The following is an 18445-nucleotide window of genomic DNA, read 5'->3' as shown; positions in this document are numbered from 1 at the left end:
GTTTTGTTTCCCTTGACTTTAACTTATTGCTTGTAAAGTAGGTGCCCGAAACACTAAACCGATGTGTGAGATAATCATCAATGTTGCATGATCTAACTTCAAATTTTTAATAAAATGCAATACTTTTCATTAAGAAGGCTTGTCGACGGTTTTTTTTTTCCCGATCCTATTCTTGACTTACGAGCTCGCCATGCGCTGGTTGGCTGTGAGCAACTTTAAGAGTCTATCTCTAGCTGGATAAGGCTTGACCGAGCAGCGAGCGATTTGAAATAGCGCGCGCTTCCTTTCGGCTCCAGGCGAACGTGCTTCGGGTGGCTTCGGGTGCATTCGGCGCTCCGGTTGGCGGGACTCGTCAACCCACGCGAGAGTGAGAGAGGCAGCGGCAGCGAGACGAGACGAGGAAAGAAGAGAGAGAGGAAGAGACAACAGTCAACAACGTTCGCGTTCGCAGCCCGCTGGCCCGCTCCGCTGTGCTGTTGCTGTGGGTGCGCTTTGTGTGAGGCAGTCCGATTCAAGATAGTGTGCCGGCCAGTTGCAGTCGAAAAGGTATTTTAAAGTCTTCCTGCTCATCAGCATTTGCTGATGCATCAGGCTACGCATCGTGAGATCCGAGACCAACACATCTCGTGAGAGGCCCGCGTTGCCGAGCCGACCCGAAGCCAACGGTCACGCTCGGTGCCCTTTGTTGTTAGTAACGAAAACGTGCGTCCTTTTGTGTCGGATTCCTCATTCCGCCCTGCGTTTGAATGAAACGACGTTCTTTTGGGTTTCGTTTTGAACCCCGAGTGCTGTTGCAGTCGTAGGTTGTTCGTTTGTAGCCGCGACGGCCGTAGTTCTCGGATGCTGGGCCCCCCTGGCCGTCTGTAAACAAAGGACCTGGAGTCCTCGGCCCACCTGGACACCTCTGATCGGAATCAGCTGCTCTGCTGAGTGCCCGTCCGTGTGACCAGCGCACTGCCCGAGCCTTTTCGTCTTCAACATCTTATTCCAAAATTCGTACCTACTTTAAATTTTGCCTGCTGAATTTGAAAAAAATATTGCGGTTTGTTTCACATGCACCGCAACCATTTTGATAGGGAGTGGAGTGAGTGACATGATCGCTTACTGTGTTACGTCTACCAAGAGGACACTCTTAAAAGTTTTTGTTTAAATCCAATTGATGTCGAGCAATTTAATGGTGTGGACTGCGTCTGTTTCTGTCTGGCTACTGTTATTGCGAAGATTAAAAATCACTTCAATGTGTTAGCTTTTGTTCTGTTTTTGAGGAAATGGCTCGTTGCCCTGATAAGCTCTTTTATTGGGTTCGTTGATTAGCGTAATAATCTAATCTGGTATGAGTCACGACACAATAGGATTTATTTATTGCCTCTTTCTTTGGTGACTCGTTAATGCCTCAACCTCGTGTCTCATTTTGCTTTGTGGCACCCGTACTTTGTTGTACCTTTTGCCATGGGATTCATTGGACCCTGTGCCGCATTTCCACATGACAGTGGCACTGTTGACACTGCCGAGTGCTGCTGCTGGCTTCCTTTGTGTGGAGGGTGTTTGTCACTCCTGGATGCAGCAGTGGGCCTGCTGTGCTCGCGCTTTCGTCGCTCTGTCTCTCTCGCACTCCTGGGGCGTCCCGCATAGGTGCGAGAGAGACAGAGCGACCAAGTCGACTCCAGTCTCCGTCGCGGCGCCGGCGTCCTTATTTGGATTGGCCTGACTAGGTGCGAGTACGGGTAGCAGCTCGGCGCGACGCGACGGGTAGTCAGCCTGTTGCTGCTTTTCACTTCCTCCAGGCTGGGGCCCCGGGTGGGAGGGGGGGGGGAGGGGCGTCCAGGACTGAACTGGAGTTGGAGGAGCGACTTCCTCGACCTTTGTTTGTTCGTACCGGCCAACTCGGCCATGTCGTCCACGAGAGGGGGGAGGGGGCACGAGGGAAGGGGGCTTTCCTTTGGCGCGGTCCCCGCAGTCGCGGACCCCTGCCCCGTGCCTGCCCCCTACCGCGCCCCCGCGCCGCCCCCCTCGCTGCCCTCCGCTCACGCTGTCCTCTTGTGCTCCATCTGGTTGCAGCTCCTCGCAGTGCTTCGCCAGCCGCAGACCCGCGCCCGTCTCTGCTCCGTCCCGACGTCCCGGACCCCACGGACGGCTACAGCCATGGCCCCCAACGAGCGTGAGTACCCTGCAGACTGAGAGTCGTTTTGGGCGCTCTGTCTCTCGTGGGGCGGACCTCATAGGTGCGAGAGAGACAGAGTGCCGGTGACGACGTGGTGGAGGGAAGTCCGGGCTGCTTGCGGTGGTGGCGTGCTTGACATTTGTCGGAAACGCGACGAGTGGGTGCGACTGGCGCCAGCCATTGTCCGCAGCGCGGTGCTTGAGCAGTAACCGCGTCGCCTGGTGGCGAGGCGAGCGCAGTGCAGTGTGCTGCCAATGCAAATGCATTCGAAAAAACAGAAGCAGACGTCGTCTGGCAGACACAAAAGAATGGTCTTTGGCGTGCGGTAGTGGGCGGCGGGGTGCTTGCTGTCTAATTGGCATCGGAACGCGTTGCATGTGTGCTGCCGGGCCGCGTCCGCCGCGTCCGCCTCTGCGTGTTGCAACTGCAGTGCGGCAGTGCACAGTGCACCGCCAGGCACGCGTGCCCCAACCGCATCAACCCATCCGCGTGCGCCGTCCGGCAGTCCGGCCGGCCCACAGTGGATATGCCAGAAGACCGGTGGAGGCGGCCAAAACTCTAGACGCGTTTTGAGCTCCAGAGTCGCTAAATGGGGCTCGAACCGAACGTGTGACCCCACCAATGGACTCTACGTTCATTGGCGGGGTCACACGTTCCGTTTGGGTCTCATTTAGCGACTCTGGAGCTCAACACGGTCGGAGTTTTGACCGCCTCCACCGGTCTTCTGGCATATCCACTGTGCCATGGGCTACGCCGCTGGTCTAAGGTGTAAGGCGTGGGTGTCTTTGTCGCGGCTCTCCAGCCTCCATGCTGACTACGCCACTGGTCGAAGGCCGTGCCGGCGTGTCGCTTTCGTTTGGGTACTAGCTGCGATAATCGACTTTTATCCACGGTGTCCTTTCCTTCGCCCCGTTGAGCCACGACGGCGGCCGCTTGCCTGGCTTGCCGCAACAACTGACTGCGCGCGGAACCGAAGGGGCGGGGCGGGGCGGGGCCGTCGTCGGCGACCTGGCCGCGCCCGGTGAACCGTGTCCGCTGGGGCTGGAACGGCTGGCACGGCGCCGCGGAAAGTGTCCCAGTGCCGCGACGCCGCGACGCTTCGTCACACGGCGCCGCCGTCACGGAGGGCCCGCCGTAAGCCACGGCGCGTCACCGCCGTCGCGCGGTCTCTCTCGCACTCCCAGGGCGTCCCGCAGGATCCGCACGGGTGCGAGAGAGACTGAGGCCGGAACGAGGCTGCAGCGCGTTTTGGGCGCGGATTATGAAGGCAAAAGGCTCTCCGACGCCGACGTCCCACGTGCGCGGCGTCGGCTTTCCCCGTCGGCTGGCTCCGCGCGGCGTCGCTCTGTCTCTCTCGCACTCGCGGGGCGTGCCGGCGAGGTGCGACAGAGAGCGGCGCCGTCCGGAGTCGTGCGTCGCGGTGCGTGGTGCGTCGCGGCGCCCATACACTGGCAGGGCGTCGACCCTCTAGAGCTTGACGCGCCGCGCTGCAGGCTGAATCCGCGAAGCGCCTCGTCGCTCTGTCTCTCTCGCACCCCCCGGGGCGCCCCACGAGTGCGAGAGAGACAGAGCGACGAAAACGGCGCTCGGAATCGGCCTGCTGACCGCACAGCACCGCACTTGCCGGCCGAGCACACGTGGCGTGGCGCCGGTGGCGGTTTAGTTTGCATTAATTAATACGCGCCGCGTTCGCGGCTGTCGTTAGTGGCTCCGCGGTGCGTTGCCGCCGCAGGAATAACAAAAATCTCGACGAAAAAAAAAAATGAAGTCGGTGGTGTTTGAACCCGCGCCCGCGAGGTGGCTTAACGGTGTGCGTGCGTGTTGCCCTCGCACAGAGTGCAGCGCGGCGCCAGACGAGTTGATTGCAGAGCGCGGCCGCGGGGCGTCGTCGTCGCTCTGTCTCTCTCGCTCTCGTGGGACGTTCCGCAGGCGTGCGAGAGAGACAGAGGCAGCACTGTTTGAAATTGCTCGGCGGCCCGGCCCGGCCGGCCTGGGCGTTTAAAAAGCGTTGCCTGGCACTTTCGGTCGCCGAGTCCGCACTGGGACTGACTCACCCGGTCGGGTAAAATGATTGACAGCGGCTGGCCCCGCGCCGCGAAGCTGTGCGAAGCGGGACGCGGGCAACGCGCCTCGCGGTGCTGCAGACTGAGAGTCGTTGTCGTCGCGCTGTCTGCCTCGCACCTACACGGGACGCCCCGTGAGTGCGAGAGGGACAGTCCGCGGGTCGCTGCGCCGGCTCGGCCTGCTTGTCCGTGTGGGCGACGCGATATCCTGCGCGCGGTCCGCGAGTCCCAGTCCCAGCGGTGCAGCGACCAGCGCGACCAGCCGGGTCGAAGAAAGTGCATGGGCGTTTGGAGAAAGACGCACTCGCAGGGGGAGGGGGGCACGGCACGAGTTTGATGGATCGGACCAGTGTGCCCTGTATGGCAGCACGGCGGGCACGGCGCGGCGGCCAGCATGGCCAGCTTGTAGTGCTCGGTGCCGCGGTCGTGCTGCGTGGCCGCGGGTTGCGGGTCCTGCGGGGCACTTGCCTGCGTGGGTGGGCGACTGGCTGGCGGGCCCGGCCCGGCTGCTATGAAAGTCTGCAATTTTGTTGTTGTGAAAAAAGACTTTAATTCGCGGCTTTCCTCCCGACACCCCCTTCGTTATGAATTAGTCATGGCGCTGTCCTGCGGGCTTACAAGTCCCGCCCACGTGGGTTGTGGGTTCGAATCCTCGCGGGGGCACTTCTGGCCGTGGCCGTTTTTGCTCCGCTGCCTCGTTTCGGCCCTCGTTTTTACTCCATGAGTTGCTCCTTCCCCTCCGTCGACGCCTTTTATAGTTTTTGTCGTTGTTTCTCGTGGCGCCCCGCCGCGCCCCGACCGGCACGTGGTCGCGGCACAAGTGGCGAGACGGTGTTGCGCCGCCCCCAGGCCGCCCCCAGCAGAGCGCCGCCCCCGAGCCGCCACCGTCGCGCCGCCGTAGGCGCCGATATTGACCGATGCAGGCCGGCGGGGGGCGGGGCGGGCGGTGCCGGGGGCGGCGGGGGCCCGGGGGGCGGACGGCTGACGGGCACCGCGTGGAGGGTGGTTTCGCCGCTCCGTCGCGTCGCCGGCAAGGGCAGACGTCGCGCGCCCCAGCACCCGGCAGCACGCCGTCCTTGCTCTCGTCTCTCCGTCGCCATGCTCTTCACGTCCATCTCCGGCCTCATCCAGCAGGGCTTCTGCGTCTGCTGCCGCGCCCCGGGACGAGTAGGCAACCTGCCACGAGGTGAGGCCGCGACACTGAGTCACCGCACCGCGGGTACCGGCCGGTCGCCGGCTGGCCACCCTATGCGCCGCGAGGTTATGTCGCCGAGGTGTGGTTCCGTTGACTTTGCAGGAGTTGATTCGCGGCTGCGGGTTCGGTGGCGCGTCGTCCTGGTGGCCGGGCGCCCTGGCGTGCGGGGCGGGGCCGGCGGCACAATATGGGCCTTGTCCAACCCGTCGGTCTGGTTCTCCTCCATGCTCAACGGGGAAGAAAGTCTTTCTGGTTTTGGCGCATTGCTCCGTTTTGTTCGGTTTCGTTTTCCCTTCCCCCCGGTGGCTGCGGCCGGGGCCCTGGGGGTCTCGGTCTCGGCGGCCCCGAGGGGGTGTGGCCGTCAGGCCCTGCGGCGCCCTGCGGCATCTGGCGCCCCGAGGGGCTGCTGTGCGCTGCTGTGTCGCTGTGCAGGCTGCTGCGGCAGCGGGGCGACGCCCGGCGACGCCGCCGCCTGCCCAAATCCTCTTTTGGCCCTTTTGTCTGGCGTGCGTGCGCTGCGACGCGCTGCGTGCCGGCAGCAGGCACCCCGCCCTGTTTTATCGCCATTTCGAGGCCCTGATCGAGCGGCGACGCTCTGTCTCTCGCGCTCGCGGGGCGTGCCGTGTAGGTGCGAGAGAGACGGAGCAACGAAATCGACTCTCGGAATGAGTCTGCTGCGGCGCCTGCGGCCACTCGACCGGCCCACAGTGGGCCAGAAGACCGGTGGAGGTGGACAAAACTCCAGACGCGTTTTGAGCTCAAGAGTCGCTTAACAGTGCTCGAACCGAACGTGTGACCCCACCAATGGATTGCTCTCCGAACGACGAATCCATTGGTGGGGTCACTCGTTCGGATCGAGTCCCATTTAGCGACTCTGGAGGACGAAACGCGTCTAGAGTTTAGTCCGCCTCCGCCGGTCTTCTGGCCCACTGTGCGGCCGCGGCCCCACGCGGTACGGCGGCTACCAGTGGCTACCCCCTGTGGCTTGCGGGCCGCGGCGTGCGCCGGCGGCGCTGAGCCGTCCGTGATGACTCATTCGACAGGGAGGGGGCCGTGCCTAGCCGCGCCGTGGGGCCGCGCGGCGCCAGGCGCCTCTGGAGTCTTGCCGCCGCGGTTCGGCGCGCCAAAAAAAAATTTGCCAGAGGTTCTGAAAACCCTCTTCTTCTACAACATTGTCGGAGCGGAGCCAAGAAGAAAACGGAAGATGTTCGAACTCTTTGAGAAGGGCGTTTAATTGTTTGGAGAGTGCGGTCGGCCCTCCCTCCCCCTCGCCACTGTCTGCGGTCGCGGGCTCCAGCAGACTGATTCCGAGAGTCGGTCTCTCTCTCGCACCAACACGGGACGCCCCATGAGTGCGAGAGAGACGGTGAATGAGTCCGGCGGAGTGGCATTGCCGGCATTGCCGCGACACCTCGTCGACCCGTCCTGTACCATTCCGGCGTCCACCGCACTGGGAGTGAAAGCCCGACCGGGACTGGCAGTGCACCGCCGCGATTAGCGATGTCTGTCGCGTGCCGTCCTGATGACAGGCCGTAATGGCGGCGGCAGCGTCGCTCCGTCTCTCTCGCACCCCTTGGGCCCGCCGCCCCGCCGCGCGAGTGCGAGAGAGACGGAGCGACGAAAGCGCCTTGGTCCTGGTGGTGCCGCAGACGCCCACACTGCACTGCGTCTGTCTCTCTCGCACGCGCGCGGGCCGCGCCATGAGTGCGACGGAGACGGAGGCACGAAAGCGGCGTTCGGAATGGCTCTGCTGTACCGGTTCTGTCGCCGTACTGCACACTGCACGCGCGCCCGGCCGTGTCTCGAGTGAGTGCTGCAGTAACCAGGACTCCCGCAGACGGATTCCGAGAGTCGTTCTCGTCGCTCTGTCTCTCTCGCACCTGGACGGCGCGCCCCGTCGGTCTGCAGGACTGGTCTGTCTGCCGGCGTGCCGCGGCGTGCCGCCTCGTCGTTGGAAAAGTCGGAAAGAGTTACTTTGACGGACGTGCCTCGGCAGTGGCACGCGCCGCGCACAGTGGGCCAGAAGACGCGAACCTTTGGCATGACTCGCCTGCCTGGCGGCCGGTCGGCCGGACGGGGTCGATTGGGTTGCACTGGAAGTCCACTGGAAGTGCATCGATGTCGTCCTCGCTGTCGCGCGGCCTTAGGCCACGGCACTGTCGTGTCGCCTCCCCGCGGGGCCGTTCGGCCGCCCTTTCCCTGCCGGACTGCTGTCTCTCTCGCACCCCCACGCCCCGCCCCACGAGTGCGAGAGAGACAGACGCTGGGAATCACCCTTGCTGCCTGGCCCGGCCTGCTGGGGTCGTTCTGGAGGTTTACGGCGCTGTCTCCAGGAACGTTAAGGAACGGCGAGAGCGTTAAAAGGCTGCGTTTATTGGCACGGCTAACCAGCCTAGCGCCGCCTAGCGCCGCCCAGCGCAGCGCGGCGTGTTGGTGGAGGCGGTTTTCCTCTAGGTGACCCGGAGGTCGCCGTGGTGGTCGACCCATACCTGCTTGCTGCTTTCCAACCCTTTTGCGTGCTGGTGGTCCTGCTGGTCCTGCTCGTCCTCGTCCTGGTGGTCATAATCGTCTTGCTCGTCCTGGTGGTGGTACTGGTGGTCATGGTGATGGTAGTTTTGAAGGACCGAGTGGTCGTCCTGGCGGTGGTGCAGTACCGCCCCATCCATGCTGCTTCTTTTCCAAACGAATGGATCCTTTTGCATGCTGGTGGTGGTTGTCCTGGTGGTGACGGTGGTGGTGGTGTTGCAGGGCCGGGCGGTCGTCCCGCGGCCAGACGCCGTGACGCCAAGGGCTTGCTCAAGTCCCCGGCCAAAGGCCGCCTGCAGTCGAAGCAGTACAGGCGTGTCAAGTACAGCAGTGAGTGAGGCTCCTTCAGCCACGATTTCACCGCCTTTGCCAATAGTTTGACTGCCAGCGCATTTCTTTAATTTGTTTGGCTGCTCTGCGCGCTTCTGCTGCCTCGCGATAGTCACGCAAGGGGCCTTTTTACCCCCGGTTTGTGCTTTATACAAGCTTGTCAGATGTTCCTTCGGAGGAACAACTTCTGGTGCTGTCGGCGCTGTGTGAAGGGGGCCGGCTGCGTTTCTGCTGATAACCAGCCCTTTTGCCGCTAGAGAGAGGGAGGAAAAATAAAAGGGCCGGGATGAATCAATGGGGAGGGTGAGAGAGACGGAGGCAATGAGACTGGGAGGGCGCGTCGCAGGGCGATGCACGGTGGGCCGGGTGGTGGACGTGACCCTATGGCGGGGTCGCTGTCGTCCTTGGCGACCTTGCTTCGGACTCGGCGGCTCTGGTTATTAGGGTTTCGTGACTGCAAACCCTGGGGGAGGGGGGGCTATATAACGTCATCGATACCCTAAAGGTGGCGTTTGCGCGGCGCTCTTTTCACTTGGCCGTGTCGTGCACACGTGTGTGGGCGTCCGGGGCGGGGCGCACGCGACCAGGACGGCGGAGTGGGGTTGGCTCGGCTCGGCCGCCAGCTCCGCGGGGGGCTGGCCCGGCTGGGCTGGAGGGTTGCGGTGCCGGGATTAGCCATTTCCGGGTGACGCGCTGCCTCTCTCGCACTCATGGCGTGTCTTGTGGGTGTGACGGAGACAGAGCGAGGAGTGCCGGTGGCGGAATCGCTGGACTGGCCGAGGCAGAGGCCGGCCGCCATCGTCGTGGTGGTCAATACCCCTGCCCGTGCCCATGGCGGCCCATGGCGGCCCATGGCGGGAATCGCGCCGACCTGGCCCGCTGGCTTGGGCGGCTGGCCGGGGTGCTGAATGTTTCAGAGAAGTGCCTGGTTCACATCCGGGGAGCAAGGACCCGCGCACGACAGCGCCGCTGGGGTCGCCCCGCCCCGCCCCGCCCCGCCCCGCCCCGCGTGCCGTATATGGCCGGCGACGTGATCTCCGTACGGCAGCCTCGGTACACTATACACTACCGGGTCTCGGCGCTGCCGCGGACCGCGGAGCGACTGCCGCGCGCTCGCTGGTTGGGCTGGCCGGCTGGTCGGGCCGGATTTCGGATTTGCGGCCCAAACTGGCATCGCCGAGGGGAGTTGCTGCAGTCGTTGCGCAACTATGGATTGGGTGGATCGGGTTCGATGCTCCTGGCGTGGAAGAATGGGTTCAATTATTGGGTGCAATTAACGGACGGTGGATTGTGACACGCCATTGCCATTTAGTGGGGTGCGCGGAGATACCCCACGCGCGGGGCGATGCGCGTGGAGTATCGACGCGCGGAGGGAAGTCGCTCTACCGACGAGTGGTGTGGGCCCTGGGCGCCCTGGGCTGCAATGCAGGCTAAGTGAAGTGAGGAAGGAAAGCTTCACGTTTGAGAAACCGCAATGCACGTTCTTGGGTTCATTCGGCTTATTTTGCTCTCTTTTTTTTTTTTTTTTTTTTTTGAGTTTGCTGTGCTAGGAAAATAAAACGTTTTGGGCTTTTTGCACAATGAATGCCAAGATGCTAATGCAGATGTTTGTTTTTTTGCAGCTGTTGAGATTCGGGCCCAGGAGACGGCAAAGGGTGGCGTCAAGTATGAGGCGATTTTGGCTGAACCTGCAGTTCAGACCCCTCCTAGACGCAACACCTCTCCAACTCGTGCTGCCAAGTCTGCGAAGCCTCTGGAGGAGAAACTGAAGGCTGCTGAGGAGCGCAGATTGGTGAGTTGGTAACTCGGTTATTGTGGTAAATCAATCTGGTTACAACATGCTAACTAATCGCCCGTTTGTGAATTTTCAGTCATTTGAGGCCAGCAAGGTGGCTCAGCTGGCAGCTCAGATGGAGAAGATTGAGATGGTTGCCAAGAAGCGTGAGGAGGAAGCAAAGAAGGCGAAGGAGTCCTTGGAGCAGCGTATGGAGAGTGCGATTGAGAAGCGTGAGGCCCACATCAACTCTGTCAAGGAGAAGGTCAAGGATGTTGCTCAGGTGGAGAAAATCGAAATCATTGCCAAGAAGCATGAGGAAGAAGTGAAGAAGCGGAAGGAATCTCTTGACCAGAGGATAAAGAGCCACATTGAAAACCGTGAAGCCCACATTAACTCTGTCAAGGAGAAGGTCAAAGATCAGGTAAGTTCACCTACAGTCCTTTCACCACGGATTCACTCCAAAATTTTACCTTCAATGTGAATTTTCTTGATATTCCAGCTGAAAAAGGGTGAGGAGACTCGTCAGAACCTGGACAAGCAGGCGGAGGAGATCAACCAGGCTCTCCAGGAGAGTTTGAAGAAGGCATCTGAGCAGCGCGACGAGAACATCAAGAAAATGCTTGAGCGCCTTCAAGAGCGGGTTAGTTGAGACTTCATTCCTGATTCTTTACTGTACCACTTAAAAAATACACTCAGGTATTAATAATTCATTTTCTTTTGTCTAAACAGGATCGCCGAGCTGAAGTGGTCAGGCAGAACAAGGAACGTATGTCTCTGACCACAAATGATCAGCAGGAGACTGCATCTTCTGGATAATTTGTTTGCCTCTGTGAACAAATGCCTGTAAATTGAGGAATTGTGATTTTGATGCAAATATGCTATTTACCGTACTAATCAAAGGTGTTATTTCTATTTGCATAAGCCTTTGTGCTTTTTTTCTTTTAACCCAGATGTGTATGAGCTTGCTCTAATTTTATTTTGTTACTGCACATTGTAAGATCTCATAAGTCTTAATTTTTGAACTGAAGTAATTTTGGGGTTGTACCCAGAACTAATTTTTTAAGCTTCAATTTTGTACTGATAATGCTAAGCACAGAACTGGAGCACACTGAGTGCCTATATGTTAACCAAGCTTAAGCTATGTGATTAATGTGTGAGAAAATGGTGTATTCATGTTGTCTGAGACCATTTTGCATGCTTAGCTCAAAGCATTCATATTTTATGAAAGTTGTGGGTTTTATAATGTAGCTTTTGCACTGTATACAGTATTTTTTAGTCATTTTAACGGTGTTTAGCTTTTTCCACTGAAAGATGCGAATTAATAAAACAAAAGGAATGGTTTGTAAACTGTATTTCATTTCCTAAAACCCATGACAGTTTCCAGTAATGCATGTGTCATCAGAATCGTACAAGTACAGCCATGTCAAAAACAGGGAATGGACCCTAATGGCCTTCTCAATTTAAAAGAGCCTCCTCTAGCTACAGAGGACATACAACTTCTCAGGAAAGTCAAGGAAGGGCTTGGTCAGAAAAACGATTGGAACAGGTGAATGCATAGCACTCTCAAGAGAACATCACTCACTTTCTTTACAGTGACTGACACAGCCTACGTTCGTCCGATGAAAGAGACGGCGACCTATCCGCACCTGTCCTGTCACACCCGCCACCCAAGGATGGATATCCACTGCATCACGCCCTCCAGGCTAATATGTGAGCCAAATTCACGAAAATTAAGTTAATACCACTAGTAGTGGGCCTTCCCTCCCAAGACAAAACTTCTTTTTCCTCTATTATGTGGAAGCGCCACGGTGATCTATTTTTAACAAATCAGCTTTGCATTTTTAATGGGGTAATATGGCCTCTCTTTCTCAATTTCAAAACTGAAATCCGCAGTTCTGATCAGAAAGTACGCAGTGAATTTTTTTTTTCGGTGTTGCCATTGCCGCCCTGCGCTGTTGGTACGCCTGCTCCTTCCGGGCCGTACTTTCAGTTTTCCGTTCAAACTGTGAAACCGTTGACCGGTGGCGTCCGTTAGTTGTTCGAGAAGGTAAGAGACGGTTGCCGCCGTCTGGAACTCTTGACTTTATTTCATCGTTCCGGTTTCCTCATCCAGGATTACTTCTGAGAGATTCTTGTCGATTCAAGTGCGGGATAAGCCATGGATAAGCGAAGAGACATGAGGCCCGGGGCGAGCCAAGCAGGCGCCTCCTCCTCCTCGGCTGGGCCGAGGCCTGGACCCTCAACCCTGCAAGAGAAGTACGACCAGTTGGACTCCATATTCACCAGTCAGCAGCTTCGTCCGAGCCGGACACAGGTATGGATTGTGGATGTGGCCAGATGTGGGGTGGAACTGTACTTTGCTCCTGCGCTGCCCTGCGCTGCCCTGCCCCGCCCTGCCCCGCGTGGCCTGCGTCGAGCCCCCCAGCTGGCAGTAGGACTCACAGTCCCGTCGAGGGCAGCTCCAAAGACTCTGGATGCATACCGGTTTCTTCCTACACTGCCACAGAGACATGGACAAATCAGGATTGTGTCGTTGACTGAGGTTTGATTTTTCATCTGTTCGTAAATTGTTGCAGGGTGATGCAGCAAGCTCTGGAGCGGAGACGGTGCCTGTTTCTGAGATACAAGCAACTATCGAAGAGTGTTGTTCAAGATTCATTGCATCTGAGCGAAGGAGGAAAGAGCTTGCTGAAAAGAAGAAGAGTCTGCAACAACTTCACGACAAGCAGCAGCAAATGATTATAACGGCCCAGATGAATGTGGAGCAAACAAGCAGCAAACTTGACGCAGCAATCAGAAATAGACAGACAATCCAGGCCAAGTAAGTTCATTAGTTGAGAAAAAGATCATGGGTTTACATCAATCAATTTTGGTGATTTACATTGAGTTTTCTTGTTTTCATTTTGTAGAGTGCAACATGCCTGTGAAATAGGAGCTGCCATACGTCAACACTGTGAACACCTTGATACTTCAAGATCTCAACTGTCACATATGCGAGATGATCAAATCCTAGAATCAAATCAACTTATCGAAATGATTAAGAATATTTCAGAGGCTGATAAAATGACAGAGGAGTTTAAAGAAGCTGAAAGACTTCTACGAGAAAGTATGTTGGTAGAAGTCTTGAAATACTTCCCAATTTTTACTTCAGTTTATTTCATGGGTTTTCCCTTTTTTTTATGTGTTTTAGTTATGGAACTGGATGAAAGAAATGCAAATGTGGAAAAAGAATTCCGCACGAAAAACGAGCTTGAAAGAATCCGCCATGAGACCCGTATGGCTCAACTTGATAAGGAGACATCTGAAGCTGAAGCCTACTTGCAACAAAAGACCCTTGAATTAGCAGCAGCCAGGCAAAAACGTGAGGCTTTACAGAAGAGAATTCAGGATATCTCTGAGGATGATGAGGTAACATGACCTTGCAATAAATTTTAATAAATGATGCTCAAAAGCATTTCAAAGTAATGCTGTGTTATATCTCTTCTAGGAAACAATTGAACTTGTCAATAGAGTCCAAAGCCTAGAAAAGAAGATAAAAAATTCAATAGAAACTCGGCTGCAACCAATTATTGAGGAAAACAGTTGCCTATCTGTTCAATCAAATGAGTTAGAGGAGGAAATTTCTGCTGTTACCGGAAGGTACAATGAGAGCATGTGTACAGTATATTTTAAATGTGAAACATCTATGTTTTAAAAACCCAATACTGAAACACTTGGGCATTTTCTGTTTGTTGCAGGATAGAAGTACTTGAGAAGGAGAAGATTCTGGCAGAGAAAGAGTCGAAAGACTTGACTGAAAGATTAGCTGAAGCAGATATAGAGGAGAGTAATTTGTCTGATAAACTACTCAAAATGCGATCAACGAATTCAGAATTCAAATCACAGCAGGACAGCCAGAGGTAAGGCACTGTATAAAGCCGTAGTCTTCTGAGTGAAATATAATCCTACATTTTTTCTTTAGGAAGGAACTAGAAGATGCCAAAAGTGCTGGCCAGAAGGCTGTGTCTGAACTGGAAATTAAGTTGTTGGCTACCAAAAAATCGGCTGCGGACAAAGCTGCCAATTTAAGAGCAGAAATAACTGCTACAAGGAAAAACACTGATGTGATATCCCAAAAGGTGTGTTTACTATTCTAATTTACAATGTTGTGTGAACCCAGTTGTGACATAACATTTTTCTTATACCTATGATGCTTGCAGTGTGCTGAAAATAGGGATGTCCTATCAACCATGACATCACAATGTGAAGAATTACAAAAGCTTCTAGAGACTGCATTAGAAAACGAACATTCTCTTGACAGTCAATTGAAAGCTATGGAAGAAGAAAAACATCGGGTCTCTAGGTAAGCCTTGAGTTTCTTTGAAAATTTACTTGCCTTGTCCTTCAACTAATTTCTTTTTTTTTTCTTTTTTACAGTGTTACACAGGAATTGAAATCTAAAATCGATGTTGAAGAGAAAAATGAGGTCCAACGGAAAGAGTTACTTAGTGAAAGAAATCAGTGTTATGAGCAAGAGGAAAGTGCCATTAAGTTCCAAATAGATAAATATAATAGTGATACCCTTAAAATTAATGAAAATATTACAGCCAAAAGAGAATGTATTGCATTGCTTCAGAAACAGCTAGAGGAAGTTCAAAGGGACTCACTGAAATCGAGAGAGCTGGTCCACGATAGATACACTTCTGTTGTTGATGAGCAGCGTAACAGAATCGCTCAGTTATCTAATATAAGAGAAGAAGTGAACCAAAAGCATCAGAATCAAGCTAATGAGTTAACACAGCAGATTGAGAAACACAATCAGAAATTGACTGAAACTGAAAATTTAATAACTGATGCAGTTAAATCCTGCAATACAATTACTCAAGAGATTGAGTCTCTTCAAAATGCTGAGAAGAAGGTTCAGCAAGAAATTGAATCCATGAAATATTCTGTTGATGAGTTGATGGAGAAGTGCAAAGTGACAGAAGAGAACTACCAACTTCTGATGACCAAGCAGGCGGAAATGGCTTCTAATCTTCATGATGAAGAGGAAATTTTGCAATCCAAAAAAGTTATAATGTCAGAACTTCAACAGGAAATTGACAAATTGGAGAAGGAAAAAGCTGAAGCAGCAGTCCAAAATTGTGATGAAATGAAAGTAAGTTTCCCTTCCTTAACTTTTTTTTAAACTTTTATTGACACATTCTCTAGAAACTCCCATCGATTGTGCAGATTTTCAAATGTAACATTGATTCCAGGAAACAATGCACAACATCTTGAAGAACAAACAAACATGTGAATCTCTATTTAGTTCAACAAATTTGCTGACCCAGGAGATTAATGACCTGAAGATGAAATGTGACAAAAATAAAAAAGAGTGTGATTCAAAACTTGAGGCCATGGAATGTTTGGATTCTGAAATTGAATCGCATGAGAGAGAGACTGCCAAGATACGTGCGGAATTGGACAAGACAATCAAGATGACTGATAAAATAGAGAAAAAGATAACAGTGTCAGAGCGTGAAAAACTCATTGCAAACCAAGCGTATGATACAATGCTTAAAGGAATAGCTGCTGCGAAAGCCAAAAAGGTTTGTTTCAAAGTGAAAAATGAAGTAGCCTATGCCTGGCCAAGTGTAGAGCAAAACTGTGATTATTTTTTTAAATTATTTATCCAGGTGAAAGAGTCTAGCCAAGGAACAACATCCAAAGGTCTCCCGCCAAAGACAACGACAAAACAGAAGGTGCTTCAGGAGACAATTCTAGTGACGTTAATGCAAATGAAGAAGCAACTCAAGCGACCCAACATCACTCACAAGAAAGTCTGTAGGAACATTCTTAAGACCTAATAGTTCATCTTGTTCAGTAATTTTCTTTTTTTCCTGAAATCTCTAAGATAATTTTAGTTTTGATGAGTTTTTCTTGTCTTTAAAGGTTCGATTACAACATTCCCTTTCCATTTTGAGAATTCATTATTATTCTTTTAAGTTTTGTACGACGTCAGATTATTTAATAAACATCTTTTCGGTATTTGTCAGATTATTTCCTTTTCCTCTCCCATGACATAATAGATCTCAGAGCAAATTTTGAAGAAGCTGTCCACGTGTTTTTGGATTTTTAAAAGGGTGAAAACAAGGGGTCTGGAATGTAACAAGCCAACCGAAAATACAAGTTGAAATTGAAAATGAAATAGCCTAGCGCTTCCTACCCACACTATACCTCCACTTTTCTGGTTCGAGTCCGGGAACCCGCACAATGAGGGGCTCTAGTTGGCGCGTGCCCGTTCTCGTCTTTGTCTCTCTCGCACTCACGGTGCGTTCCGTAGGGACCCAAAGAACACGAAACACTCACAAAGCAAGTCAAAGGACGTCAACATAATGCTTTTTTTTTTAACGAAATTTTGACTAAAATATGTCTTATTGACATCAAATTGACGTCTCTGTGAGCGTCTGGGGGGTGCGAGCGAGATAGAGCAACGAGAAGGACTCTCGGAATCAGTCAGTCTGCTGCACACGGCATGGCGTAACGCACGCAGTGCGACGGCGACGCCCTCGGGTCCTGCCCTCCCTCAAGGCGTCCCTTGTCGCGTCGCGGTGCCCGCAGGTCCCCGCCCCCGTGCACGGCCGTGCCCTCGGTGACGGCGAGGCGGCGAGGGCGCCGCCACTGGGGGTGGAAGGCCTGGGAGGGCGCGGCGCGGCGGCAGGTTCGGGTGAGGGCGCCGCCCGCCTCGCCTCGCCGCTTTCGGTTCGTTTTGCGCCCTTAGTCCACGTGGGCGCGCGGAGGTCGAAGCACGAAGGGCTGCCAGGCTGCGCTGCGCCCTGGCCGAGGCCCTGCCGGTGCGGTGCGGTCCGTCCGCGAGAGGCGAGTCCGCGGCGACAACGCGGCGACACACTGGGGGATCGGACCGCCTCACGGAAGCTCGCGGCCCCGGCCCCGCCATACACTACACCGCAGCGGGGACGGGCTGCATTTGAATACGGCAGGGACGCGCGGGCGGACCCGCGGCCTCGGGGACGCGGCGTGCACCTCGGCGACGACGGCCACCGCACTCCTTTGGACTCCCCGGACTGTGGCGCCCGCGGCGTGATGCGGTCCCCGCGGACGCGGACGAGACCGTCGCCGTCGTAGGCGAGGAGCTGCTGGACGGAGGGGCGGCTCGATCCAGATCAAGTGTGTGTGTGTGTGTGTGCGTGTGTGCGTCGCCTCTGGCCAGGATGACGGCCCCATGCAGTGCCTGAGCGCACGGCTGGACTTTGGCCGCTAGCTGTCTCGCAGTGCCGTGCAGTCAACAGGCGGCCGGTGCTTCGCTGTCTAGCCCCAGATCGCTACGGTGAGTGCCAAAGCAAGCAGCCCTGCGGTTCACGTCCTTCGGGAGAACCGTGGGTTCAAGTACCAGCGCGACGGCCTGTTTTTGTTTTCCTTTTTTTATTCGTCTGGTTCAATCGCTGCCGCGGGGGCGCCGCCGCCTGCCTGTAGACTGATTCCGAGAGGGAGGTCGCTCTGTCTCTCTCGCACTCACGACGCGACCCGTACGGGTGCGAGAGAGACAGAGCGACGGGACGCTCCGCTTGGAGTCGGCCCGCTGCTCAGTGGATGATGGATTGCTCGTCCTTTGGGGGAGCCGTGCGTCCGGGAGGGGATCGAGCAGCAGACCGATTCCGAGAGTCTCGCTCTGTCTCTCTCGCACTCATGGTGCGTCCCGTGTAGGTGCGAGAGAGACAGAGCGAGACTCTCGGAATCGGTGTGCAGAGGATGGAGACGGCGTGATGGAAGATGGAGGCCCGTCCGGGCTCCGGCAGGGAAGGGAAGGGAAGGACCCCGAGCACACCGCCTGCGCCGCCACCGCCGCCTGTTTCATGTAAATAGAAAAGAAGCGCCGAGCACGGATTTCGTACTGTACCGCCGGCCGTGGTTGGCTGTCTGCCCGCCTCTGTACTTCTTTACGGAGAGAGGGAGAGAGAGGGGAGAGAGAGATGCAGTGGGCGTCGTTGCGACCGATTTCCGATGCAGCGCCTCAAGGTGAAGTTCGCGGCGCCGGCGCCTGCGCTGCATGCAGGCCTGGCAGGCCCGGCAGGCTGCCTGCAGGGCGGGGATGCGGGTCGCCGGGCTGCACCGCGCGGCTGCGGACTGACAGCTGTGTTCGTCGCTCTGTCTCGCTTGCACCCACAGGGCAGGCCCCACGAGTGCGAGAGAGACGGGGCGACGAAACCGACTCTCGGCATCAGTCCGCTGCCGCGCCGGCTGCGGGGGGTATTGATTCGCGTGATCACTTTCGCCACCGCCCCGATGCACTCGATCGCGGAGCCGAGGAGCTAAACGCACGCGCGCGCCCCGTGGACAGGGCGGGACGACACCCGGGAGGCTGCCCTCCCCGAAAGGCAGCCGGACCAAGAGAGAAGGGATGGGTAGCGGGG

At 55.5% G+C, this 18445-nt stretch overlaps 2 protein-coding genes across 5 annotated transcripts; both read left to right on the top strand.

Annotated features, from left to right (window-relative positions):
* Positions 1–378: 378 nt before the first annotated feature.
* LOC117647061 (calponin homology domain-containing protein DDB_G0272472) lies at positions 379–11399 on the top strand. Of its 3 annotated transcripts, none has more exons than XM_034388548.1 (6): positions 379–546; positions 2059–2158; positions 9898–10067; positions 10147–10473; positions 10552–10692; positions 10782–11399. In XM_034388548.1, the coding sequence occupies exons 2-6, from the start codon at positions 2143–2145 to the stop codon at positions 10866–10868; spliced, it is 741 nt and encodes a 246-aa protein (XP_034244439.1). In that variant the 5' UTR covers positions 379–546; positions 2059–2142; the 3' UTR covers positions 10869–11399. The 3 variants fall into 3 exon arrangements, with proteins under 3 accessions (XP_034244439.1, XP_034244441.1, XP_034244440.1); XM_034388550.1 differs by lacking the exon at positions 379–546 and adding an exon at positions 570–687; XM_034388549.1 differs by lacking the exon at positions 379–546 and adding an exon at positions 584–702.
* Positions 11400–11745: 346 nt separating this feature from the next.
* On the top strand, positions 11746–16076 carry LOC117647060 (myosin-3-like). Of its 2 annotated transcripts, none has more exons than XM_034388547.1 (12): positions 11746–11762; positions 12166–12366; positions 12629–12873; positions 12962–13158; positions 13243–13460; positions 13540–13691; positions 13790–13951; positions 14014–14170; positions 14252–14394; positions 14469–15189; positions 15290–15622; positions 15710–16076. In XM_034388547.1, exons 2-12 carry the CDS (start codon positions 12211–12213, stop codon positions 15878–15880), a joined length of 2655 nt encoding a protein of 884 aa, XP_034244438.1. In that variant the 5' UTR covers positions 11746–11762; positions 12166–12210; the 3' UTR covers positions 15881–16076. The 2 variants fall into 2 exon arrangements, with proteins under 2 accessions (XP_034244438.1, XP_034244437.1); XM_034388546.1 differs by lacking the exon at positions 11746–11762 and adding an exon at positions 11993–12099.
* Positions 16077–18445: the final 2369 nt, after the last annotated feature.

The sequence above is a fragment of the Thrips palmi genome, unplaced genomic scaffold (assembly GCF_012932325.1).
Source record: "Thrips palmi isolate BJ-2018 unplaced genomic scaffold, TpBJ-2018v1 HiC_scaffold_2, whole genome shotgun sequence".
NCBI lineage: Eukaryota > Metazoa > Arthropoda > Insecta > Thysanoptera > Thripidae > Thrips > Thrips palmi.
Note: the sequence above shows the minus strand (reverse complement) of the source record. Positions and strands in the feature narration are given on the sequence as shown.